Source organism: Saccostrea echinata, unplaced genomic scaffold (genome assembly GCF_033153115.1).
Source record: "Saccostrea echinata isolate AGI-Se365-2 ecotype Australia unplaced genomic scaffold, CSIRO_AGI_Sech_v1 ptg000084l, whole genome shotgun sequence".
In the NCBI taxonomy this organism is placed as follows: domain Eukaryota; kingdom Metazoa; phylum Mollusca; class Bivalvia; order Ostreida; family Ostreidae; genus Saccostrea; species Saccostrea echinata.
In genome coordinates this window covers 789289-816119 of record NW_026889833.1, presented here as the reverse complement: position 1 = coordinate 816119, position 26831 = coordinate 789289, and the positions used below count along the sequence as shown (strand labels likewise).

Genomic DNA, 26831 nt, shown 5'->3' with positions numbered 1-26831 from the left:
TATTCATAGAATTAATGCATTTCCATATAAGAACAAGAGAGCCCCACCCTAACACCAAAAATCCTGATCCAAGATCCCTGAATTTTATGATTTGGAAAGAGACACCCTTGCTCATCATAAGCGTGCACTTATTTTGTCTGCTAAACATTCAGGAGCAACGAATTTTTTTTTTAAAGAATCATTGCATTTTTACTTTATGATCAAAGAAGCCCCACCATAACACCAAAACTCCGGACAAAGGGGCCATGAATTTCACAATTTTACCGAGTATAGGTCTTTATTTAAAGCCCTTCACTTGCATACGAGGACGTCTCTATGTTAATGAAAAATTCTCGAATGGGACGTTAAAGAACAAACAATCAATTAATCACTGAGTTTGACAATCGGTATGTTATTTCATTTTTTAAAAAAATGCATTTTTTAAAGTTGAAAGGACAAGATAGACTAATACCACTTTTTGGGCCCTGGTTTGGGGTGCCGTTTAGGACGATGCAATAGTTTATCAATTCAAAACCTGTTGTCACCCCTGCCACAAAATGAGTATCGGTTCTAAGCTATGGGATGCACACACGTCACAGGAAGGAAAATATGTCAATATCCGAATTTTCACATTTTAATGCAAACTTTCATCGATTTTACAGCACATTTAGTTCAGAAAACATAGAGCACAAGCTTGCCTATCCATCAAATTTATATATTTCATACACTAGTATCAAATGCATCTTATGTATAAAAATTTCAGATAGGCAATCTTGTGCACTATGTTTCTTGAAATGAAAAGTGTCTCAAATTTTACGAAATTCGACCAGAATTGAGGAAATTCGGGAGAATATCCTACCTCTGCACCCTCTTGTGGCCTCTGTGTAGGATTTGAATCAAAATTGTTGCTGGTTTTAAAACAAGCATCATTTTAAGTTCTTAACTACAAACTATCACAATTTTAACTGTGTTCTGATTTTTACATCAAATAACGGGCCAGATTCGGCCGTTACCATAACTTGCCCTTTCTTTGTATGTAAGACCTGAAATTAATCTTTAAATGTAAATATGAGGAATTGTTCATGTCATACAGCTTTTGAAAAAAATGTTCAGTTTTTCTAAGAAAGCACCATTTTTAAAATTTTGATTAAGTCTTTGTCATGAAAAAGAAATAGTTTTTTTTTTTATTTGATTCTGTCAGCCACTGTCAAGATGATTGATATTTCAGGTGACCAACTTTCACTGGATTTGACAATAGTTATAATGCAATTATGATTTTTAAAGCAAAAAAGTATGCATTTCTAGTAAATTCATGATTGAATTTGAATATTATATAACAACCCCTATCAACATTAAGCAAAATGATAAGTAATTAAGGATTGCAGACCAATTAAAATTTCCCGCAAGCAAATTTGGATTAGAGTGTATGACCCCTTACTGTCCCAGTAAACTATAAAAGACGACATATATTTCTTAGTTAACATTTTTGATACTTTACAGAATCAGATTGCAGGTAAGTGAAAGTAAAATTATAAAGGTAGGGGGAAAACGCAGTTGAAATGACCAGGAAAAAATGCTTGTAAGTCATTTATTTATGTTCTTTGTGATGCTTTTTAGTATATTACTTTAATTTCCTTCGTAGAATTATTTTAGATTCTGAATTACAGTTATGACCAAAGTTGTAGAGAAATTATCAAGAGAGTAGTAAATTTATGATTAACAAAAACACGATAATCGTGTTTATTGTTACAAAAATATCAAATTCAGAAGACTTAATCATAGATCACATTCATGTATGTAGAAGCACTCAAATTAGTTTTATATTTTTATTCATGTTTCCTAAAACCTTTTCATATCAGATTAAATTTTATGGGGCCAGATCAAAACATCAATTTCGGATTAACAAATAAAAAAAAAAAAAAAACCAACCAACCTAAATTCAAATAGTTAGAAGTAAAAGTGCCTTTTGAACATCAGACACGTCAGTGTTCCCGTTTCTTTTCGGGGCTTTGCAAAGAGTAGCACCAGGACCGCTCAAGTTGTGAAGATCTTTTCAATAGTATAAATATTTACAGTAAGAACGCTTATAACGATGTGCCAGGGACGGACTATTTTGTTTCGTTATAAGCGTAATTCGTTATATCCGTCAAGTTTACAATATATTATAAAGTCAAGGGGATGGATATCACTTCGCTGTAAGCATCAATTCGTAATAAGCGTGTTTGCTATAACCGTGTTTCACTGTATTTGTTTAATAATTGAATTCCATCAGCATTCTTCATTTTTAATTTTGAGAGAGGAGGAGAGGGGTGTCTTGATGAAAACTATTTGAAATTTGTTTTGGACATTGCACTTTTGATCAATCCCTAACAGAGTTTGAAATTTGCTCTGAATGGCAGAGGTGCTGCATTGTAACTTAGAAACGAATAAGTATGAATAGCAGAGCATTTCTTTTAATAAATACAACAGTTTTATATGAAAAATAATTAAGTTAACATAAAAATAAAATAAAAGATAACAAAAATAATGTGTTAACAGTCAGCATGAAAGCCTTGATTGTGTTACTCGCCATTCTGTTCTCCTGTTTTGCGGACACTGAAATCGATTATCAAAGCTTTGATCCTTGGGGGCTTGGTGGACGAATGGCTGAAAGCCTTAGATCAGCAAGATTTGGAGGAGTAGTTGGATACGGAAGCCCGGCATTTGGATTCGGAGGATTGGGAGGATATACAGGAGGAATAATTGGAGGATATAGAGGATATACAGGAGGACGAGGATTCAGAGGAAATACAGAAGGAATAATTGGAGGATATGGATGGTATGGAGGAGAAAGACTTGGACGAGAGGAGGACGATAGTCTGGTGAAGTAGAAGGATCACTGGGTAGAGGTCACAAGACGAAGTATTCAACTCAGGTGGTCATTTTGTCATTTCAAGTATTTATCTGTGAATTTATAATTCTCAATTGAACTTTTTTATTTTGGTTTTTATATTTTGAAAAGAAACCAGATCAAGTATCAATGAGGTTAACGCTGTGTAACTCGCGATCGATACTTAGGTTACAAGTTCTACACTGGAAATATAGAGTTGGAATTTCAAAAAAGAAATTTAGACATAGCATATCTGGAAAAAAGTGTTATTCATGGAATGTTAGTAAAGGGACATACTATGAAAGTTACTGAAAACAAGCACATTAAGAACATTGATTTTTTTTAACAAACAGAAATATAATATCTACAAAGACTACCTTAGAAGAGCACATGTGTCAGTGGTTATAGGTATTAGGCCATTAAACGAAAGGTCGCCGTTTTCGACCCCGCTGTGATCACATGATATTGTGTATTGTGTCCTTAGACAACGTACTTTATCTGCATTGTCTTGATCCACCAAAACTGAAATGGGAACCGGTTAAGGCTGGGGGTTTACTGGGAGTTGACTGGTATCCCATCAAGGGGAATCTGCTTAGCACCAATGAAACCGGATAGAAGCAACGGCCTCATGGGCCTCATTGCTCGGAGAAGGATTAAGCTTTAGAATACTTTATTATCAAAAACCCTGCAGATCTGTTGCACCAATTGAAGGATCTCTCAACATTAACATAGAGAAACTGGCCAAAATATTTGATTCAAAGAAATCCATTCAAATATGTATTGTATAAATCATTTCAAAGTCCTGATCTGTTATAAGCAGCAATATACTCTTTTTTGTAGAGGTAAAATACGGGACTTGCACCAATTCTAATGAAATAGACAGTCAACAAATTGGACCTCCCTGCAGTGATAAGTAATAAGCAGACGACAGTTTCCACAGAAATATTGTCCAAATTATGACTACAGCTGGAAAGGTATCAGATTCCAATTGAATATCAACGACTTGATTACTATAACAGTAACTTCACCGACCTCCCTTTCCATTCAACACAAATACCATGAAATGACGAAAACTTCTGTCCCTATATAATGGAAAATGCTGAAGAAGACCATCTGCATGGCCAAATTGACATGCGTACTTACCATTCAATCAGCCCTTTTCAAGTTTACCGCGGCGATAAAGGAGGTTCACTCAGCCTAGTTGGCGGTGTAGGTGGTATATTTGGCACTGTAGGCGGTCCAAGTATACTGAAACGCAAAAGAAACGCAACATCCTATTTTAGAGGGGAAAATCATATAAAGGATATAATTTTGTATCTAAAAAGTACGGATATCTTCAACATTGTAAGTATCGATAATTTAACGGTTGAATGATTTTCATGTCATAACCGGACGTTAAGTTTGAGCCCGCTGAACAGAAATCAAAAATTGCATGTTTAACAAAACATTTGACAAAAATGTGGGGTTTTAAGGGTTTGTATCTGTTTATCATAAGTAATGCAGCAATATTTCGCAAAATAAATTCTCCTTTCGTTTCTGGAAGATATGCCGAGGCTTCCTGAAAATGACTTAAGTACGCATTTCAAGTGCTCTACTTGGAAAATCTGAAAATAAAGGTAATGGAGAATTGCAGATGCAAAAATGCACGACAACACGCCTCAACAGGCTCATACGTATCATTAGCATGAATGATAGTCCGTGGACCGGAAGTCCAAGTGTTACTACACTGCGCTAGGTTAGAGAAAATTCGACTTCATCATCTGAAAAACGGACATTTAAAAATGGCAAAGAATATTTTTTTCGCTCAGATCCCGAGATTGATGAACTTATTGCATCGTGGAAATCAAGCTGCAATTGTTGTGCATGGCAGTCTTCCACGCCATAATTGAATGGCTGAGAAGGGGGGTTTTTAACAGTCATGTGTTACTTTCTAAAGTTAAAAGGTAATCATTTAACATTGTTAACAAATCTTTGATGGTTTTAAATCGAGTTTAACTTAACTGTAATCAGTTATGAAAATCATTAGTTAAAAGGTTCAAATATTTGTAGATTACTGCTTGTTGCGTTTCTTTTGCGTTTCAGTATATAATTAGTCCTCTGCTTCCTTAAGACTACTTCAAGAAAACATTATAGATATATGCCTCCCTTTCTTACCTCTGATTTGATAAAGTATATGTTGCAAATATAAAACTCTGTTTTATTTTATTTTTGTACCTAACTTGATCAAGAAGCTCAAGCAGGCTTTTTGGGTTAAGTTTGGCTGTCGTCCATTTGTCAATCTGCTCTCTGTTACATATTTCTTAACGTTGGAATTACTGGCTTCTCAAGATTTACAGATACAATTTTAGCCAAAATTGGATGGACAGATATTTTATTTTAACGGATTTTCATGCCCTTAATCAATGGGAAATGATTAATAATTATTGTAAGGTAGAAACAAATTGATAGGGTCATTAGTGTAATTAGAGGAGTGACAAAATTTACATGTAAACAAAACCTTTCTCATAGAGTGAAGATGTTTAAATTATCTTGGCCAAAACAAAAAGAACGAGGATAAGCTACAATAATTAAAGTTTTATGTCGGTATGGGAAGAATTTTTTTAATTTTCCTTAAGAACATATCAAATCAAACACTTCTTACATTAATATGATAGTATATATCTTACTATTTCTCGCATTTGATGTCTAAAGACATACGTATATTTTGATTTCAAGCAGGTATATTATGATTTTGAATGCCTTCACGAGAAGCTATAAATATTAAGGGCCCCGTTTTAAGAATTTTAAGAGAGAAAAGTTTTAGAGACAGCCATAGAGAAAAATAAACTGAACGCATGTATTTTTTAAAAAAAAAAAAAAAAAATCAATAAATAATAAAATAGAACTCGGAAATTCTAGTATATTGTAATTTGTCATCAACAAAATTACTTTGTTAAAAAAAACACTCTGATCCTACAAACACGTACTCTGAAGTTGATATTAGAAAAATGCTGGAGTTCCTTACTGAAAACATTGATGTGATCTTTGGAGACCAGGTCTTCCAACAAACTGTTTGACTTTCGATGAGCACTTGACTAAATGTGTTCCTTTGTTAGCAGACCTGTTTTTATATTCTTATGAAGCAGAATTTATTCAGAAACTTTTATACGGGAAGAAAAAAAAACGCTTGCTGTGGCCTTCAACTCGCCATTTATATCTATCGACGACGTTTTATCAGTTAACAATAGATACTTCTAGAGGCTCCTGATGGTCTCTACAGCCAGTAGCTAAGTTCTGTGGTACTAATTTGAAAATACGGATTATATTTAAATTCTTTGGTAAAATTTAGAAATTTATTTCAAAATTAAGGATTATCACCCTCATGCATAGCCCTGATCCTTCGACGTACTTAGCACCCCTCTTTTTCAGCTCTTAGGTTTTTTTTTATTTAAATATTTCCAACGTTTCCACATGAGCAAGACTGAAGAGACATAATTCATTTGTCGAAATGCGCATCTGGTACATGTCGATTCGATATATCCCAGTGTCTGTCACATCTGTTTCATAGTTGGATGTTTTCCTGACTATAAAAAAGCTAATAAAAAAAAATTGTATCACAACGAGATGACCTCGCCTTCTTATTGACTTCTTATTTATTTGGTAATACTTCACTATCACCTGCTTAAATTACAGCGTTAACGGCTTCCAACTTATTCGATAGTCAAGAACATACTCTGAGTTTGATCATTTTTTAAACCAAGTCAGGCTTCTGGCAGATTAGTTGATGTTACAGGGATTTCAACAACCTCCTTTAAAGTCAGCATTTAGTAAATTCCATGGTTGTTATAATGACCTTGTTAGCAAATATTACCTATTACTGGGTCTTATTTTGGCCGACGTGTTTCAGGTTTTGTTTTCATACTTAATTTAAGCACGGAATATTCAATCTACCTGATCACTACATTGGGCTTACGGCGGGCGTGACCGGTCAAAAGGGGATGCTAACTTCTCCTGGGCACTTGATCCCATCTGGAATTTCCAGGGGTCCGTTTTTTACGCTTAGTACGCAAATTTGCATTATTTGTAGATTTTTATGAGATTGCTCACTGTTTGCTATCTTCACCATGTCATTGATTTCTTTGTGAATGAGCTGAAAAATACAAATTATATAACAGCTCTAACTAGTCTCTGGCCGCTTTCTAAATACCTGTGGAAGAACAAAGAGAAAATATTCCTATTGCTCTGTATAGAACAGTAAATATCTTGAGGATTTCTCTCATAAGTTTTTTTGAAGAAGTAATAATTAATAAGGATAATTACAGCATAAAATATCAAACAATAAGTAAAAAAAAAAAAAAAAAAAAAAAAAAAAAAAAAAAAAAAAAAAAAAAAAAAGAGATTTAAATGATGGAAAGAGGCAGGTCTTAAAATTCTAATCATAAAGTGCAAAATGCGAAATGTTCTTATTCTGCTGACAATGAGTAAATGTGCAATGAGAGTAAAAATTGTACAAAAATTAAATATTAAGTAAATAATCAGAATAAAATGAAGAAAAATATGTTTTATAAAAAAAATTAAAAGCTTTTTTTTCAAATGGACTTTAATTAAACTGGTCCGCAAATAAATGTTTAATAGTGACTTCTTGGTAAGAAATTCTGGTCCTTGTTCATCTGTTTCGCGATTGAATTAATAATTTGGAGTGTATTATTATTTTGTGTTTTAGGTCAGGGTTTTCAAAATTGTCTGATTTGCATTTCTACATTTTGATCTTAGATCATTGAAATTGTGGATGAAATATGAAGCTAACAAACACTAAACAATCAATTAAGTCCCAGAGCAAACATGGACCTCTAAAAACATCAGAGGTGGGATCAGTTGCCGTGGAGGAGTAAGCATCCCCTGTCGTCCGGTCACACCCGCCGTGTGCTCGTTGTCATGATCGGGCAAACAGAAAAATCCGTAGACAATTCAGTGATTTATAATGGCCTAACAATTAGTATTACAAACGTCAGTCAGCATCATTCGATTTAATGATAGATTGTATTTGCTGACAAGGTCATTGTATCGACCATAGAACTAACGAAATGATGACGTTAACCTCTAAATCATTTTGAAAAAGAATGGCCGCAAAATTTAAAAAGTAGGTCATCGTGACCTTCTTTTGAGTCAATATGATGTAAGGCCCCTAGATGCATCAATTGACAAGATTTGATGATCCTAGTCCTTATAGCAAGCAAAACATCAACATTTTAATAAATTGTAATTTTTCGTCAACTTTGAAGTGATCTTGAGACCACGCCCTTTGCCCAAGGGTGATGCCTTGAACAATTTTTAAACATAAACCCCATATGCAGGGGATAAGGGTATGTTGCTACATAAGTAAAGGAAGTTTTATCATGTTCCTCTACGTGGCCTCAATGAAATCGAATGAAAATTATGGTTCACATTTGTTTTTCTTAACAATACTAATGTAAAATGATTAAAAATATTTGGAAGAAGGTTGATATTGTATACATGTACAAAGCTCACATGTAAGTTTTTTTTTTTTTTTTTTTTTTTTTTTTTTTTTTTTTTTTTAAATTATTGGGACGATAAGCTTCCCATTTTTGAGACTGTGACTTTTTCGAAATGTCCAAATCTTTTTTTTTTTTTTTTTTTTTTTTTTTACTTCTCAAATATAAACATTGTTAAAAGAAATTCTTTCTAGAAAACATTAACTTTGTTGTTGACGACAGGAAGTTTTATAATTCATCTGACCTGCATTCATAACTTAAATGTAAATTTAGTTAGCAGAATTATGTATTTTATACGGAAGCCGGTAGGTGCCAGGTAGAAAAATATTTTATCTGGCGGCCGCCAGATAAGTTTCTGGCGGCCGCCAAATAATTATCTGGCGGCCGCCAGATAAATAACTGGCGGCCGCCAGAAACCTATCTGGCGGCCGCCATATAATTTTCTGGCGGCCGCCAGATAAAAAGATCTGGCGGCCGCCAGATAACTTATCTGGCGGCCGCCAGAAATTATCTGGCGGCCGCCAAATAATTATCTGGCGGCCGCCAGATAACTTTCTGGCGGCCGCCAGATAACTTATCTGGCGGCCGCCACATAATTTCTGGCGGCCGCCAGATAATTATATGGCGGCCGCCAAATAACTTTATGGCGGCCGCCAGATAAAGTATTTGGCGGCCGCCAGATAAGTTTCTGGCGGCCGCCAGTTATTTATGTGGCGGCCGCCAGATAATTATTTGGCGGCCGCCAAATAATTTTCTGGCGGCCGCCAGATAAAATATTTTTTCTACCTGGCACCAACCGGCTTCCTTAATTTTATACCAAATGCCAGTGAATATTATGTCACATATGTTTGAAAACAAATTTTTGTCACTTGATTGATCTTTTTTTTTTTATTCCCGAGTGTCACCAAGCTAGGTGAATCAACGCTAAATTATTTTAGTTAAATCAGATTTGCTGTGTTCAAAGATTACTACATGATTACATTGACACACACATACATAGATAAATAGGTTACACAGGACGATTACTTAATGTACTAATCTTAATTTAGTCACCACGTAAAGTACATTAACCAAAAAAGTGCATCTTCAACTACAAATACAATTTCAACTATTTTCTAATAAACCATATCAAAGAAGATTTTGCTGTGCTGGCGCCTATGATTAATTAATGCAGCGATAAATATAATTTTGAAGTTAATTATACAAATAGACCTATTAATTCTTTGAATCCTACTTGTTTGTTTTTCTTAAACGGCAATATATACTCTTTATTCAACATTACGAAGAGGGTTAATTAAGTTAATTATAACTACAACCTGTCAAAATTTCCACATTGTTTATAATTGACCTTATTTTATTAATAAAACCAAAACGTTGACACTGAAATAACATCTCTGACAAAAATTAATTTTGCATTCAGTTAACATCATTTCAGCAGTCTGCCTTTAATGACAAATCAAATGTTCTAATTATGTATTTATCTAAATTTAGTTGCTTCGAAATTCGTCCTTTTGAATGATTTTGAATGAATTTTTACATTGTGTGCAATGATGATCATTTTAGTAATTGAAAGGAAATATGAAGATAACGAACATTAATCAAGCTCAAAAGTCCATTGGAACGATACAGATGAGCAAACACAGACCTCTCAAAATATCAGAAGTGGGATTAAGTACAATGGAGGAGTAAACATCCTTGTCAAAAGGTCATGATCACATCCACTGTGTGCTGCTTATTTTAAAGTATAAATAAATACATAACATGTATTCTCAATTTATTTCTTTTTTTTAAAGTTTTCTCTCCAAAGTTTAACCAGTTAACATATACATGTACATTTTGTAATTTGCAAGTTAAATCATCATGCCTTTTATAATACCAATCCAGAAGAGCCAGAGTAAAAAGTCACATTGTTCATAAAACTATTTATTTGCTTCATTAAAATCTCTATTATGAAGTAGTTACCATAATTCAGGTGTCTTATGTCATTTCTGATTCCTTCTACATGTCTGGCATGTATGTACTTGTATGTATACAGCCAATTGAATATTTCTATCAATAATTACTAGTTTTTCTAACCCTCATAATTCTCCAATATCACTCGAACCATTCATTTGAGCAAAATGTTCAAGCACTTTACAATATATTGCTATTAGTATGACAAGCTTTTTAGAAAGCTGTTCATTTTGGAGAGATATTAGAATTCCAATTGCTAAGACATTCCATGCTCTAGCTCCCTTTGATATTGTATAAAGTGTCAGGATATTTCAGGGTTATTGATATTTCTTCTGTAAGAAATAAGACTTACTGATCTGATATAAAACATTAATTGCATGGTACATGTAATTTCTTCCCTCAAAAAGTCTTAAAAAGTCAAGAAAAGGAAACTCACGCAAACAACCTCTATTCTCTTTTAAAGGTGCTTGGACACAGATTTGAAGTTAATATTTTCTCAAATTTTCTGTATAATTTCATGACTTATATGTTACTATAGCATTTCATACTAAAATATAATAAAAATCTGGTTTCATCTCGAAGTTATTAAAACTTCGAATTTCTGGACGCGTTGGATTGACACATCCTTGCGCTTTCACATATTTCAATTTTATTCTTAATTCTTAAGAAAAGTTTCAATTTTGTTGTGTATTAATGAAAAATATTAAAACTTTAACCCAGAAAATTCAGAGTAGAAATTGTCGAAAGCAAAACCCACTCACAGTATTGGAAGTCCATGCTCAGTGGTGTGTGCAGAGTTTAACAATTGAACACACCCGATGAATCGTAAACATTAACAATAACAGAGCTCGTGCCCTGTTACAAAAACAGTTTACGTTTCACGGGTGTGTTGAATTTGTTAAACTCTGTACACATCACAGAGCACGGACTGACAATACTGGTAAGATGGTTTTGCTTTCGAACATTTCTACTCCGAATTTTCTGGATTATAGATGTAATATTTTTCATTAATACATAACAAAATCGCTTCTTTTCTTAAATATTGAGGATAAAGTTAAAATTTGTTTAAGTGCAAAGATGTGTTAATCAAACGCGTCCCGGAATTCATAGTTCCAATAATTTCCAGATAAAATAAGTTTTTAATTATATTTTCGTGTGAAATGCTATTGCAATATATAAGTCGTGATAGTATTATACAGAAAAATTGAGAAAATATTAAGTTCAAATCTGTGTCTAAGCACCTTTAATCCAACAAATAAATGTGTGTTATACTGTATGTGTACTAAAAATAGTGGGCTTCATATTTTAGCAGCTTTGGCGTGGACAACGATGCGTTAATTCATGAATACCGCTAATAAACCATTTATAAATACAAGATATGGTGCGTTTGTGTAGCCCTAAATCATGAATATGCCAACAACTCAATACCAAGTGATTGCGCTAAATTTTAAATGCGCCAATTTATGTACATGTACAGTATCTGTAAGAGAAAATCGAATAAAAATGAAAGGTTTTCTTTACTAGATATATGTTCAAATCATAATTATTTTGCAGTCAATGTTGCTTTCAAAATCAGTACAAACTACTTCTGAAGTAAGTTTATGTGTACAAGATATATTTGTGTCTTTTCACATTTTGGTTACAGATGTTTCTTTTTCAATTTGATAATTCGTATTCCATTTTTTGCATCTTTTATCCGCCACCATCGTCCTAATTTGTGTTCCTGTCCCACACCCGCTACTAGTATCTGTCCATCCACAGAGAACTGAAGACTGTTCACAAAACCATCCTGGAATTTTAAATAAAGAGAAAGATCATTAAATGTCTGTTTCTTCACCCAACTAAACTTGTAAAAGCTTGTCTTAATCCAGAAAACAAATTCATTTCAAGATAATAATAAAAATTGTCTTAAGTGGTCACCACTGGTTTTCGACTCCTATATAGTTGCATTTGGGCATTCTACAAATATTTTTGTTAAGTTTTACATTAACAGAATTGTATCTTAATGTTCTCTAGATTTGTCCTAATTCTTATTCAATTAGATCAAATCTGTAAGAGTACTCAGTACATGTAGTATTTTGAAAGAATGAATTCGATTATCCTACCTTACTAATCAACACTGAAACCAAAAATTTATAAAACTAAATTCGGTATCTTGACAAACGCGGCTAGGATAAGGCTGTCCGAAGAATGTCACAGTGTATCAGCCGCAGTAACTTCTCTGAATTACTTAGATATGACGTCATAATGGCATATGACGTCAAGTCACTGCAAATTTGAGCAGACATGACGGGGAAAGTGTCATAACTTTTACATTCCTTCATTCACATGTAGAATTTTTTTACTTTGATGTTTAATTCATGTGTTTGGATTGTTGATTTAAGGCTGTTTTGATAGTGAATTTTTGCAGTGTAATATCGTTATTACATTTTTTTGTCTAACATGTACGTATTCAAACAATTACCAAAAAAATGTGAAACGCTCCCCTTGCGCGTCTGTAGACAGACTGAGAATTTATAAATCGTGTATATATTAGACTGGCACAAGTGAATAATAAGGATTAATTGAAGATATTCTGTGTGAATCTACTAGAGAAATATGTCCTCTAACTGAATTTTGCTGGGGGATTGTATGTAATTTATTCCGTTTTGTATAAATTGCGATGAACAGTGGAAAATGACCCCTTGTATGTGGGTAAGTTGAATTTCTCGTGAAATATTTTCTTAAGAAATAAAATTCAGACTTGCCCCCAGCACTTTATATATACCCAAGAATACGTTTAATTGATTTATGTAACAAGCCGTTCACAATAATTTTGTTTTTCAATTGTGCCGATGCGACTTTTGTGCAACATTTAAGAAAATTTATAAGTGTCCGTCATGTGACCAACATAGTCATGTGACATCACAGAAATGCTTTTTTATAATGCCTTATTCAACTCTCTTTACAACTTAACTGTGTATGTATACATAGATTACAAATTGAAATCAAAACATAGCTCAAAATAAAATAGTATATATCTAATGCAAATTAAGCCTTCGGACAGCCTTAACATAGCTGTGAAGTCGATTTGTGTACTGAAATTATGTCAAAGCCATTGGAGGGATAGCAGTTTGAAAAAGAAAAAAAAACACGGAATAACAAGAATGGCATTAACTTTTTTTCAAGAAGTGTACAGTATGTATAACTATCATATAATGAAGGAATATGCGTCTTCTTTTTGGTATGCGTGAGCTTAGAGGTGATAACCAATATTGGAGCACACTTATGCAAAATGTCCTTATGTTCCAATATCATTTTCATCATCATACACAGAGGCATTCACCTTATTCTGAAGTTTTAAGTAATCAGACTGGTTTGTATCCGTAATTTGAGCTTTTCATCTGTAATTTAGTTCTGACAATACTTTGTCCTAATTCTATAATGTACTTGTGATAATTTTTGATATATTAAATGACTTTAATTAAGGTCTTTAAATGTGAATAAAAAAAAAATAAAAATTAGGAGCATAACCCAGAAGCATAATTTCTGAAGGAAATTCCATAATTTGTATAATGAAAACAAAGATGTGGAACAAATACAAAATTTCCATAAAAGTAAATAGCTCTGCAGACCATAAAAAAATAAGTACTGTAACATATATTTTTAATTACAATTTTTACCTCACAATGACTTTAACCCAACCCTAACACTGGATAAAACGACATGCATACATGTATATATAGGTATGCATACTTCACTGAATATAATTATATTAATAAATAATGTTTTCCTCGATAATGTCCCCTCCTGAAGCCTTTGTCTTTCTTTTTGATGTAACATAAGCCATGCCCTCTAACATAATAATAAGCAAGTAAGGGCATAAAATTATGGTTCATAAGATGGGTTGCTGTTATGAAGGTATAACACCTGTTTTTACAGGCATGTTTATGACAAAACATTGGCAAATGTAAATAAATGTGATTACAATTTGTAGTAAAAGTTTAACATACCATTGGTATTGAAAACAAAGGCTGCAAAACTGTGTTGTTTTTGGCAGTCTTCCAAAGCTTTATACATCCATCTTTAGAACCTGCTAAACAAAATTTACTGATTGTAGTTAAAACATAACATTATTCCTTAACATGACTCGAAGTCAAGCTTTGTGATGCATTATAAACATCTGTCATTTGCTTTAATATAAAAAAAAACACTGTTGAGTTTTTGTCAGTTCATTCATCCCCCAATGAATAATATGGGTTGGTTTTGTAGTTTGTGTTGTCAACTCTCAAGCATGGCAGACACTTTTAAAAAGTCTATTTGTCTGTTCAGTCAGATTTTCACAAAGAAGTTGAAATGTTTTCCTGAACACTCACTTATATACATGTAAAAGAGGGAAAGTTAATTGAACTTTCAGTCCATTTTCCATCCGTATGAATAAAACAGGATCTACATTCTACAGGATTTATGGAAATTACATCAAAAAGTTCCCTGATTGTCCTTTATGGATAAATTCTTCCTTAATAAAAGTGGCACTTGTACTTTAACATACCAGAAGCCACCAGATCTGTGTTATGGAGGGCAGCTACAGCAGTTATCCAGTTTGTATCAGTGCTAGAGTTACCATTCTGATCCTGTCCACAATGGGCATTCTTCACAGTTACTATGGGCTTTTTCTTCATCATGGACCATAATGACAACGAGCTAAAGTGAAAAATGTCTGAAGAAATAAACTCTTTTCTTTCTTGAGAAGGAAGGGAAGAATTTTTTTCTTTTCACACTATATATAGATTTCATATAATATATATCTATATCTATATCTATATATATATATATATATATATATATATATATGGAAGATCAATTATATGTACGTGCTTTAATTCATTCAATTATATATAATATATATTTTTATAAATCTAATTTACATTATCGTTTAAATCCAGATCAACATCAAAATTATTGATTTTCTTAATTGAAAATAAAAAAAAGATTAAATGAACAGCATAAATGTACATGTATGTCCAATTGTAAACTACTATGGTATTATTTAATTTATCTTTTACAAAACAAGATGTGTTTGTGAAACACTGATGCCCCCGTATAGCAGCTTATGGCGAAGGTTAAAGTTTCTCAAATGCAAGTCAAAATCCAGGCCAAAAGATAAAAAAATGTTAAATTTGAAAGCCTTAGCTGCAACTGTTCAAAAGTTATGGCGAAGGTTAAAGTTTTTTAAAAGTAAGTAAAACATCAAGGTCAAGGTCAAAGTTGTTGGTATCCAAAGGAAAGTCTTGTCAAAAGGATTACATATGTAAAGTGTGAAAGCCCTAGAACCAACCATTCAAAAGTTATGGCCAAGATTAAACTTTTTCGAAAGTAGGTCAAACTCCTATGTCAAGGTCAAAGGGTCAAAGTGGTTGGTATCCAAAGGAAGGTCTTGTCACAAGGATTACATATGTGAAGTGTGAAAGCCCTAGAACCAACCATTCAAAAATTATGGCCAAGGTTAAAGTTTTTCAAAAGTAGGTCAAACTCCTATGTCAAGGTCAAAGGGTCAAAGTAATTGGTATCCAAAGGAAGGTCTTGTCACAAACAATACACATGTGAAGTTTGAAACCCCAAGCACCAACTGTTCAAAAGTTATGGCCAAGGTTAAAGTTTTTCAAAAGTAGGTCAAACTCCAAGGTCAAGGTCAAAAGGTCACGTTGTTGGTATCCAAAGGAAGGCCTTGTCACAAACAATACACATGTGAAGTTTGAAACCCCAAGCACCAACTGTTCAGAAGTTATGGCCAAGGTTAAAGTCTCATAAAATTTTGCAAAAGTGGGTCAAACTCCAAGGTCAAAAGGTCAAATATGATGGTACCCAAAGAAAGGTCTTGTCACAAGGAATACACATGTGAAATATGAAAGTCATAGCTCCAACCAATCAAAAGTTATGGGCAAGGTTAAAGTTGACAACAGACAGACAAACAAACAGACAAACAGATAAACAGACAGACAGGACAAAAACTATATACCCCTGGGATCTTTCGATCCAGGGGCAAAAAATGTACAGCTTGATTTAGCTTGTTCTTTTTCTTAACTGAAATAAAAAGAAAAAAAAACCCCTAATTATCAGTAGTAAATAACCAATATAATAAGTCGTACAGTATTGTATTCTTTTAAAATTGCTTACCTTATATTGATAAAGCGTATTTAAGATGTTTAATGATTTTTTTTTTCTCTGATGTTAGGCCCCGTTAACTGCTAATTGTGGTCATGATATTTTTATATCAAAACATGAAAAAAGTATATTTTTACAAAAAATATTAATAATTATCAATACTTACAAAAATATTTAGTCAGCAAATATACACAACATGATTGTTGGGATTACTTTTTATCCCTGATACTCATTATTATTTTAAAAAATTTGCTGATTTGTGAGATTCATAAATGGAAAGATGGATATAGTTTTCTTTCATTTTTAGGTCACTTTTAAAAATCTTTTACCCCATTACTGCATATCATAAAATCCAATTGAATCAAAACGCACGACCAACCTATATCATGTTATAGAACATGCCACATTCGATCATAAATTACATGTTTACGTATCAAAAAGAAAAAAAAAATTTCTAAGTTGGAGAATTACATAAATAATTATTTGTAATCTAAAATAACTATTAAGTCTTATTTTCATGTAGTTTCAAAAATATCCATTTCTAAATATTTTTTTTCAGTTTTCCAAAGTCGATGAATTGCAGCAATAAATATTTTCAATCTAAAACATCTATTAATTAAGCTTTATTTCTTTTTAAAAATATCCACTCTTAAATATTTTTAACTATTTTGTGTAAAAAAATCGTGTATTTGCGTTAACAATTGTGAATGATCATGTAATGTGAAGAATCGTGTGAATGAATGATCGTTCATGGAACAGGATTAATCACACGGAATCATTCGTGTAATGTGATTGTTCGTGTATGTTGTCAACAATAACGTTTCAGCCACTGTACATGCACATGTATCGATCACCACAAAAACAACAATGATCGATTTCACTACTGTATTTGGAATATACAATGGGCGGAGCTTACTGGCTGCAAGATTAAAGCGGGGTCTGCTTCACACATGAGTGCGTAAAGCGAACCCAGAAAGCGAACGGCGGGTTCGCTCTAGCGGACCTGAAGCGCACCCAAGCAAACCCAGAGCGCACCCAAAATTTCTGAAAGTGGACCCCGAACAAACCCAGAAAGCGAACCCGGGGTGTGCTTTGGGTTCGCTCTGGTGTTAGGTTGTGTCTGGTCGGTACTGTACTACATCAACACTATTCAATGAAATCAAAAAACTAATTTATAGAATAAGGGAACTTAGGTACATGTACCATGTGTTCTTGAAATCAGTTCAAAACTGTAGGAGTAGTATAATTTCAAAGAAATTTCAGAGTGTGGACAATAGGCATGATTTTAATAAAGCTTATATATATAATTCAAGACTGTACTGACAGAGCATGAAATATAATCTCCTTACTTGTTATCAGCACCTGATATAAAGTTGGACTCATTGATGAAAGCTACACAGTCTATAGATCCCCTAAAATACAAAAACATGAATTTCAAGTTTGATAAAATGTGTCAATTTAACAACACTTAGCCCTTAATTTTTACAGAAATTGTAGATCACAATTTTTCAATTTTCTTTTACTCTCAAATATTTCTTGACATGATTTTTTTTTCAATTATGGATTTAGGTTGAGTGTTTTCTCAGTCAAGAAAATTAATAGATGCAAATGGATTTCAAGTTGGAAGACTAAAATTTGTCGCAAATAATATTTGTATATAATATATACTAGACTTACGGGTCTCCATTAAAGACAAGTTGCGATTCCTCTACCACTTTCCAGATTCGTATACTTCCATCTCGCCCCCCTGAAGTTATGGCTCTATCTCGGATTAAACTGTCTATATCTGTGATAGCATCACTGTGTCCAAACCTGCAATATCACAAAAGGAAAAGGCTCAATGACCTACTTAGAGTAGTGCCTTTAATATCATGCTTTAACCTGTACGTTATTTCATCTATTCTTCAAGAGCTTATGTTTTTGCTTGTTTTACTCACAGTGTCTCTATGTATGCTAGCTCATCCACATTCCAGATTTTGACTGATCGATCATGTGAGGCACTGAACAGCTGGTGAGAACCAATTCTGAAAGCCAGGCCCTACAAAGGACATCGTCACTTAAAATTGCTGTGGCCATACAATCATTTTTTTTCATGTCAATGGCCTCTTGCACTTTATGCCTTGCCACAGCAGGTATAAAGTTACATGTACCATAAAATCACTGATTTTCCTTGGGTTAAATTAAGGAAAAAAATATGGGTTTGCAGGGACTTATTTTTGTGGTTGATAGACAAAATTGATACATGTACTTCTGATTGAAATTTCAACATTTTGTGGAGGACATGAATTGACCTGGTGTATTCATACTACAAAACAATGTTACAAGTTAAACAAGTTAAACGACCATGAAAATTAGTGATCTCACATTGCTCCAGCATGCTAGAGGTTTACGGTGAGATACTTTTGTTTTGGCACTGTATACATAAGGAGCATGTTAACTCAGGCTCTTGTAGGAAGTAATATAAAGTCAAACTTAGCACTATATGCTACATGGAAATACCCACTATGTATCATGGTTGTGCTAGGTACATGTATAACAATGCAATTGTCTACAAGGAACCTTTTTGATATTCATGTCTTTCTTGTGTCCATGGTGGTGGATACAAGCAAATCTGGTGAAATTAAGTGAACTTTTGATTAGACATTTATTTAGTTTTTATGTAACTACAGTTGAACTTAATTATCTCAAACACAAATATCTCCAATACCATGGATATATTGAAGTGATTTGGAAGTCCCAAACACTTTATCTTTAAGTATTTTACCCTCAGTATCTCAAACCCTTGGATATCTCAAAGTTTTATTCCGGTCCCATCGAGTTTGAGATAACCAGGTTTGACTGTCTTATACTGTTCCTTTTTCTTAAATTTTCTCCCCTCCCAACTATTTAAAGATTACATTTTTAAGAAGTGCAAATGAGAGACAATAGCCAATACCTATAACACCAGCATATTAAATACTGCCTATGCAGGATTTCATGAGAGAATGCAGCACTTCTGAAATGTTTTACACCCATTCACATACAACTTGTATGGATACAGCATTAGCACAGTGAACCTGCAGTTCCGCTCAAGCAAAATAAAACACGTCAGTTACTTAATGAGTCCTTACTGAGATTGAATCTCTGTGGCCTGTAAATTTGTGGATAAGTTGGCAGTTGTCTGGATTCCAAAGCAACACAAACTTATTTTTGCCCCCTGATGCCTGAAATGTAAGAAATCTTTTTATTTTGCATTTTCCAGTAAAATTAAATAAGTTATGGTTAAATAAATTCAAAATTTACAACTAGTACTGACATAAGAGGATTTAACTAGTACTGTATTTTATTCAGTATACATGTACAGTGAATGGGAAAAGGCAGCAGCCTAAGCCTAGCTGAGCCCTCTCCTATCAAATGGAATGAATGATACAAAATGACACCAATGAAAAATTATCTTTGTTATTCTGTATGACCTACACCTGTTTAAATTTGCTTTTAAGGGCATAAGAAAAGTAATGTATAGATTTTTTTTGTGCCATATTAAACTTCTGAGACCATTTCATCTAGCTTTCATTTTGCATTTGACATACTGGAACAGTTTTCGTAGACACATAAAACAAAAAAACAATGTCCACTTACCAGGAATTTTCCATCAGAGGACATGGCCAGACAAAGCACATGGTCAGTGTGTCCAGTATGTGTGTCCTCTGTACCTTTCCTCCCGCCATGTATCGTGTGAAGTCTTCTACCCTCCTCCACATCCCCTATATAAACAACAACAACAAAATTGTTAAGCCTTATTCATTGACAAAATTTTTACACTAGATATGAGTAATGATGAGACCATACAAAAAAGAAAATGGTTATTCATACTTACAACTAATGCTTTATATCATATTCATTTGATGTTTTTAAAACATGTTTAATATCAAATATAATTTTCCCATTAGTATTGCTATAAATCAGTCTCAAATATAATATGACTTACCACATTCTATTGTGGGGAATCAAATGACATGTATTTTGTACCCAAGAATTTACATCAATGAAAACTAATCTATATTTTCATATAAATGAGATCATTGCCAATGAAAGGGATACAATAAACTAGAATAAGCAAACTATTGCATCTCTGGTTAGCACTGGTTAGAATTTACAGATTCTGAAATATTTTACTTGCAAATATGCTAAGTGATCAGAAAACGAAATGTGAGGGAACAGAGATGACTGATAAGACCCCAAACAGAGCTTAGCACCAATGGAATGTGAATGTCTAACAAAGCGAGTATATACACCTAACTGATAACAGTGAGTGTACTGTGGCCAGCAGGCAGTGAAGAATTATTAATTCAGGAGAGTGGACTTCACAAAATTTCTTTCATGCAAAAAATGTTGATTAACAGTACAACATATGTCATAATATGTTACTTAGGACAAATGGTCCACATACATGTACATATACGCACATTTGATAATACTACAGTCTTTGGAGCCACTGAACACATATCTCTTGTCAGGGGAGATAACCACACATGTCACAGTCAGCTGATGTCCTCTCAGCACTATAATGTCCTCCAGAGAAGGTTGTATATACTGCAAGTATTCCACAAAATTCTATTCATTAATTTATTTTTCGTATTATTAAATGAGCAAATGTAGGGCAAGATGAAAAAATGCATGAGAATTAATAAAACAGTGAAAATATAAAGTAAATGACTAAATATACAAATTTCAAGCTTTCTAAACTCACAGTTGCTTTTGGCAAGCTAAGTTCACATTTGCATGTCAAGTAATTTATTTCAAAGTCAAGCTGGGTCATAAAGAGAGTTTAATTAATTGAATTACCTCATCAGCTACTGATTTCTGTAATTTTCCTGTCTGTTCCAGCTGTAAAAATAAATCAATGGATGATAAGGACAGCTTACATTAACCAGATAGAGAGGGCAGGAAATATATTTCTATAACAATGAAGGAAAATTAAAATAAATGATCAAAGTACACAGATTTTTTTTTCTGGAGTTAAAACAAATGCACCTTGAGAGAGCATCAAGAAAATAAAAAAAAATCTCATTATGAAATTAATGTAACAGCAGGAAGATTACTATCTTGTATAAATACATGTTCAAATCCACAAAGAATACAAACACATTATATTTTGTTTACAACATGAGGATTTGTTTTACCAGATCTTGTTTTAATCTATGTGAAATGATGTCCCTGTGAATGTCATCTTGTTCTCTCTTCTCAGCCTCTACAAAATAAACGTTTTACAATAGTTTCAAATAGTTACTTTATATTTGATTGGTTTTTTTTTAAATACTAGTAGCATTAGTTTTCTTTTAAATTTTTTTTCCCAATGTACTGGTATGAATTGAACTCAGCTCAACCCAACCAAATTTCAGGAAAAATTACTTCCACTTTATTTTCTAGGAAAAGTCATTCAAGATTTAAAAGGGAGACAAACCTTTCAGAAATTTTGGATATTGCTGTAAAATTATACTTCAATATTAAAATATATGCATAAATGATTTTTTTTACGAGCAGATGGTTTTGCATACTTAAGGGAAAATAAAGTTCTTGCAAATAAAAACTTATTTACCTGTGAAGTACCTGTTTGATATAGCCCTTGGCTAGAAATGCCCTGAACTATCTCACAGCCAAGCATCACTGTATAATGTCATCTTACTATATCATTATACCTATAGCTTTGCAATTTCGCACTACAAGTGTTCCCTTTCAAAGGTTTCAATTTCAATTTTTTTTTTTCAGGAGCAATGTACTTACTTCCAATCCAAAGCAATGTAATGCAAACACTTATACATGAAATTCATCTTTTTTCCCCCAAATTTTTTGTATGTACCTTCTTGTTCTAAACTGGCCAGATATTCTTTTGCAAGCCGTAACTTTTTCTCTTGTGCTGTTTCTTCCTCATCTGAAGATGATGCCACCTCTGTTTTCTTTCCATCCTCATCACTTTAAAGTAATATATAAACTTTAGAAAAATCATATATGTTTGAAAAAAGATGTATAAAAGAAATATATCCTGTTTAAAATTTACTTTCTTTCATCAAGTTATTAGTATACAGTATACAAAAAAATAAATTAGACCATAGGAGTCGACAGTTTTATCCATAAAGCAACGTAAACAATAATCAGTGAGCTTCACAAGCGTAGCAATCAATTATCATAGGTGAATAGTAAAGGGGAATAACATCTCTCAGTAGGCTATAAATCAATAGAGGCCTCGCACCAGAACATTTGACCAAATGGTCGAGGATTTAAAAAACTGGGTAAAAATACCCTTGCTTATTCCAACTATATACCCTGTTTGCCTCTTAGATGCCTAGGAGCAGAGAAGACTTTCAAAGAATAACTTATATTCACGACAGATTGAACTATCACCAGAAGGCCTTACCCAGGGGCCATGAAATTTACAATTTTGGAAGAGGAACACTTGCTAACCACACTATCCACTTAATTTGCTTGATTAATACCCAGGAGCAGAGAAGAAGAATTAATATATTTTCATTATAATAAATAGAGCCCCGACCTAGCACTAAAAACCCTAGACCAGTGGCGGAGAAATTCAAAATTTTGGAAGAGGCACCCTTGCTCATCATAATCATGCAATTAGTTTGTCTGCTAAATACCCAAGGGCAGAGAAGATATTTACAGAATTTATGCATTCCCAATATCTGATCTAAAGAACCCTGCCCTAAAACCAGAACCCCTGTCCCAGGAGCCATGAAATTCACATTTTTGGAAAAGGCACACTTGTTCAACACAACTATACACTTACTTTGTTTGCTTAATACCTGGGAGCAGACAAGAAAATTTTCATAGAAATGATGCATTTTCACTAAATAATCAATAGAGCCCCACCCTAACACCAGAAACCCTGACCCAGGGGACATGAAATTCACAGTTTTGGAAGAGACACCCTTGCTCATTATAGCTATAAACACTCAATGTGTTTGTTTTATATGCAGGAACAGAGAAGAAGAATTTCAAAGAAATAATGTACATGCATCTTCATTAAATAATCAATACAGCCCCGCCCCTCCGCCACCAAACACCAGAACCCTTGACCCTGGGGCACAATTTTCAAAATTTTGGAAGAGAAACTTTTGCTCATCAGAACCAAGCATCTAGTTTATCTGCTAAATATACAGGTGGAGAAAAGAAGATTTTTAAAGAGTTAATGTACTACTTTTCACTATATGATCATAACAGCCCCATCCTATGGTGTCAGGATACGGCCATTTGCAAAAGCTCAACATCGCATTCAGAAAAACATGCCGTCATGCTAACACACAGCACACCGTTACGCTAACACACAGCACGTCATCGCGCTAACACATCATTGAACAACACACTTTCACGCTGACACAAGTTCGCACAACATGCCATTGCACTAACACACAACATGCCTTCACGCTAACACTCAACTCGCCGGCAGGGACCATGAAATTTACAATATTCGTACCCCTTCACCCATTGATGTTACATGCCAAAATTGGTTGATATTTGTTTAAGAGATGAAGCTGAAAATGTCCAAAAGTTTACAACTGATGCATGACACACGAAGAACATGATGAAGGACAAAACCAGATAGCAATAGGTCATCTGAGTGACTCAGGTGATCTAAAAACTCTATAAGGTAGTTCTAATCTAAAACAAATCATAGTTAATATCCACAGAAAGTAATTACATGTATATATCTCTTTAAAAATCATATATTTTATTGTTTTTAAAGTTTTGATTGGAGAAAAATAGGACGGAGGTACCTTTCTATTTCCGATTCACTGTCTATTTCTTCATTCTGCAGTCTTAACTTCTTTCTCTTTTGTTTAGAGGGACCTCCACTAAGTGACACCTGTGGTCTCTGATGTTTTGCCTTAGTATTGAAAAGTAAAAGTAAATATTTCTCAAAAAAGTGTATTGATTTCTTTCACTAATCAAGATATGTTTGGCAACTGACAATGCACGTATGTCTATGTTGAAGCATCTTCACTAGCCCATGTCCGAAACGAATCGGACACCTGGCTAGAGAAGATGATGTTGAAGATTTATTTTCATCATGTACACAATCGCATATTTGGATTTTTCAAAGATCTTTTTTTAATAATATATACATAATATTAAAAATGGCATTTGTGTTATTGCATGAATTCCTTCTACATTATTTTATTCAACACTTTATTTTCATGGGTGTGCGATTACCATTGCCCAACTCCTGGGGCTACCAATTTTAGAGGTTGGGCAAGCAAACATCAAATCTAGCAAACCTTAAATGAAAGTAAACACATTCTTCAATACAGTTGTCAATATTAAAATTACATTGACCAACTTTGTTGCCAAATCAAGATCCTCAAGGTGTGCATTGCTACATGTAGTAACAGTTGGTTCAAACATTGTAGGTGGTTACACTAGAAAGGTTAGTGAACATGGTGATGGTGAAATGGGTGATATTAAAACAAACAAAACTGACAATTGTTTTGCATATATATTTGTTTAGGCTTTAAGCTGTACATCAGAATGTGTATATGAAACGTTAAACATGCCATCAGTATGGGCTAGTAACTAAGACCTCATGCTAGTAAATTTGTTACTATCAATAGCCCCTCAGCTAGTAGCCAATTTATGTAATTGCACACCCCTGATTTTTGCTCTGTTCTGTAAGTCACTTTATTACATTTTCAACAGTGAAATACTGATATTAATTTATTGAATAAAAGTGATATTCTCTCACAGCGAGACAGGATAGCAAAGTGATATTCTCTCACAGTGTGAGAGGATATCAAAGTAAATAAAAAAGAATTTCTGGCTTGTAATAAGATAGAGATAGTAACTAAACTATCTTGATAGAGACTAAAATTTAACTGTGTTAAGAAAAGGCAAAAGGCAAAGGGAAAATTAAAAACAGTGTAATAAAAAGAAAATTAAATGTTTTGTAGTTGGATATGAAACTTATTAGGAACATATACGGAAGGTATCCAACTACAAAACATTGAATATTCTCTATGCAATACAACTGTACCATGACAGCATTGCTTTATTTGCTAGAGATGGGATCATGTACCTGGTGAAATTGTTTGAGACACCAAGAGGTGGTCAGATAGTGGAAGGGGTGGATTGGCACAGAGCAAGGGAACAATATTTACTTTAATTCTTATTCTCAAAGAAAGCTTAATCCACAAATCCCCACGCTTTGAAATATACGTTCACATAGACAATAGAACATACTAAAACAATTAATTTTGTATGTTTTCGCTTTAAAAGTCTATACATAGTGTATTATGTGATATTTGATATTCGTGTTAAATAGAGTAAAATATAATCAATGAATTCCTTGCGGTTTTGGTGCGGTAAAATAATACTTAAATGCTTTACGTTTAGCAATCGGAAAATAGAATAATGGATGACACAACCTTACCTTTGACTTTGATTGTTTTCTTCCTTTTGATTTTATAAAGAACGGCATTTTATCACAGAAACGATCAAAATTACTGAAAAGTCACAAACACGAAACTGAAACACGTTGTTTTCATTTTTTGTGTCAATGTTTTTAACACTCTATATCTACAAGCCTCTACTCCATCGCAGCAAACGTTTGAAAGATCTCATTGATTTAATAAACTATACATCACACCTAACAGCAAATCCGGATTAATGTTGGATTCACTCGCCGAACTAGGGGGATTGGGGGTTCAGATACTTCTAGGATTTTTAGAATTTTAGGTTTTGAATTATTTCTTTTTTATGTTTTATTCGGGAAATAAGTTCTATGTAAAGGTAACGAAAAAATTACCCCCTCCCAATCATGTTAAAACTACAACTGAAGGACTTTGGAAAGTGGTGTCTACCCTCAATATTGAAATAGATTTTTCCTAACCACCAATATCTCAAAAATTCGATAAACCTATTAAAGAGGGGCCTGTACACGTGTTTCATAGAGGGGTCCAAGGTAATTTTTTCCGTTACTTTTTAACTCTGAAAATCCCAGTAGGGATCATCCGCCCCTCCTCCCGCTCATCTCTAGATTTATACTTATAAATGTCAGATGTTTATTGATCTAAGAAAATCCAGGAATTCATCCTTTTGATGTACAACTGCAATTTTTTGACGACATGGTTTTTCCTGTTTTGTTTTAATGGTGTAGAAGTACATGTACATTGTGTTGGGTTTTGAGAATTAAAATATTTCATGATCTTTTCATATGGAATTTTGAAAAATAATTTTGAAAGTCAAAAAGACCACTCTTAATCGTATACTGTTTATGGGGAGTTGAGAAGAATACCATTTAGTATAATAGCATTTTAATCTAGAATGATGGTTTCTGGAAAAGGGTTTTGTGTGGTAAAAAGGAGAAAATTTCCTTCAGATTGTACTCAATTTTGTATCAAATTAGTTCA

General features: G+C 33.4%; 2 protein-coding genes across 4 annotated transcripts in view; one reads left to right on the top strand and one right to left on the bottom strand.

Moving 5' to 3' along the window:
• Positions 1 to 1480: 1480 nt before the first annotated feature.
• The window catches only part of LOC133176927 (uncharacterized), a 180926-nt gene continuing 155575 nt past the window's right edge, over positions 1481 to 26831 (top strand). The window contains exon 1 of the mRNA XM_061311990.1: positions 1481 to 1492. The gene's annotated coding sequence lies outside the window, so the exon portion shown is untranslated. The remainder of the gene's footprint in view (positions 1493 to 26831) is intronic.
• On the bottom strand, positions 11794 to 25942 carry LOC133176938 (U3 small nucleolar RNA-interacting protein 2-like). 3 transcript variants are annotated; one of them, XM_061312001.1, is made up of 14 exons: positions 25853 to 25942; positions 24204 to 24313; positions 22277 to 22389; positions 21600 to 21667; positions 21262 to 21303; positions 20883 to 21009; positions 20056 to 20180; positions 19548 to 19640; positions 18375 to 18475; positions 18115 to 18249; positions 17787 to 17849; positions 14825 to 14976; positions 14286 to 14368; positions 11794 to 12082 (listed from the first exon to the last, which is right to left on the bottom strand). In XM_061312001.1, exons 1-14 carry the CDS (start codon positions 25898 to 25900, stop codon positions 11933 to 11935), a joined length of 1410 nt encoding a protein of 469 aa, XP_061167985.1. In that variant the 5' UTR covers positions 25901 to 25942; the 3' UTR covers positions 11794 to 11932. The 3 variants fall into 3 exon arrangements, with proteins under 3 accessions (XP_061167985.1, XP_061167986.1, XP_061167987.1); XM_061312002.1 differs by having other exon boundaries at positions 14286 to 14365; XM_061312003.1 differs by having other exon boundaries at positions 24204 to 24301; positions 25853 to 25915.

Bases quoted from the DNA above. Each gene is read 5' to 3' on its own strand.
- LOC133176938 (XM_061312001.1), bottom strand. From the start codon at position 25,900: ATGCCGTTCTTTATAAAATCAAAAGGAAGAAAACAATCAAAGTCAAAG. The intron at 24,314-25,852 runs GTAAGGTTGTGT...TTCAATACTAAG, and splicing joins GAAAACAATCAAAGTCAAAG to GCAAAACATCAGAGACCACA. The intron at 12,083-14,285 runs GTATGTTAAACT...TTAAAATTCCAG, and splicing joins CTTTGTTTTCAATACCAATG to GATGGTTTTGTGAACAGTCT.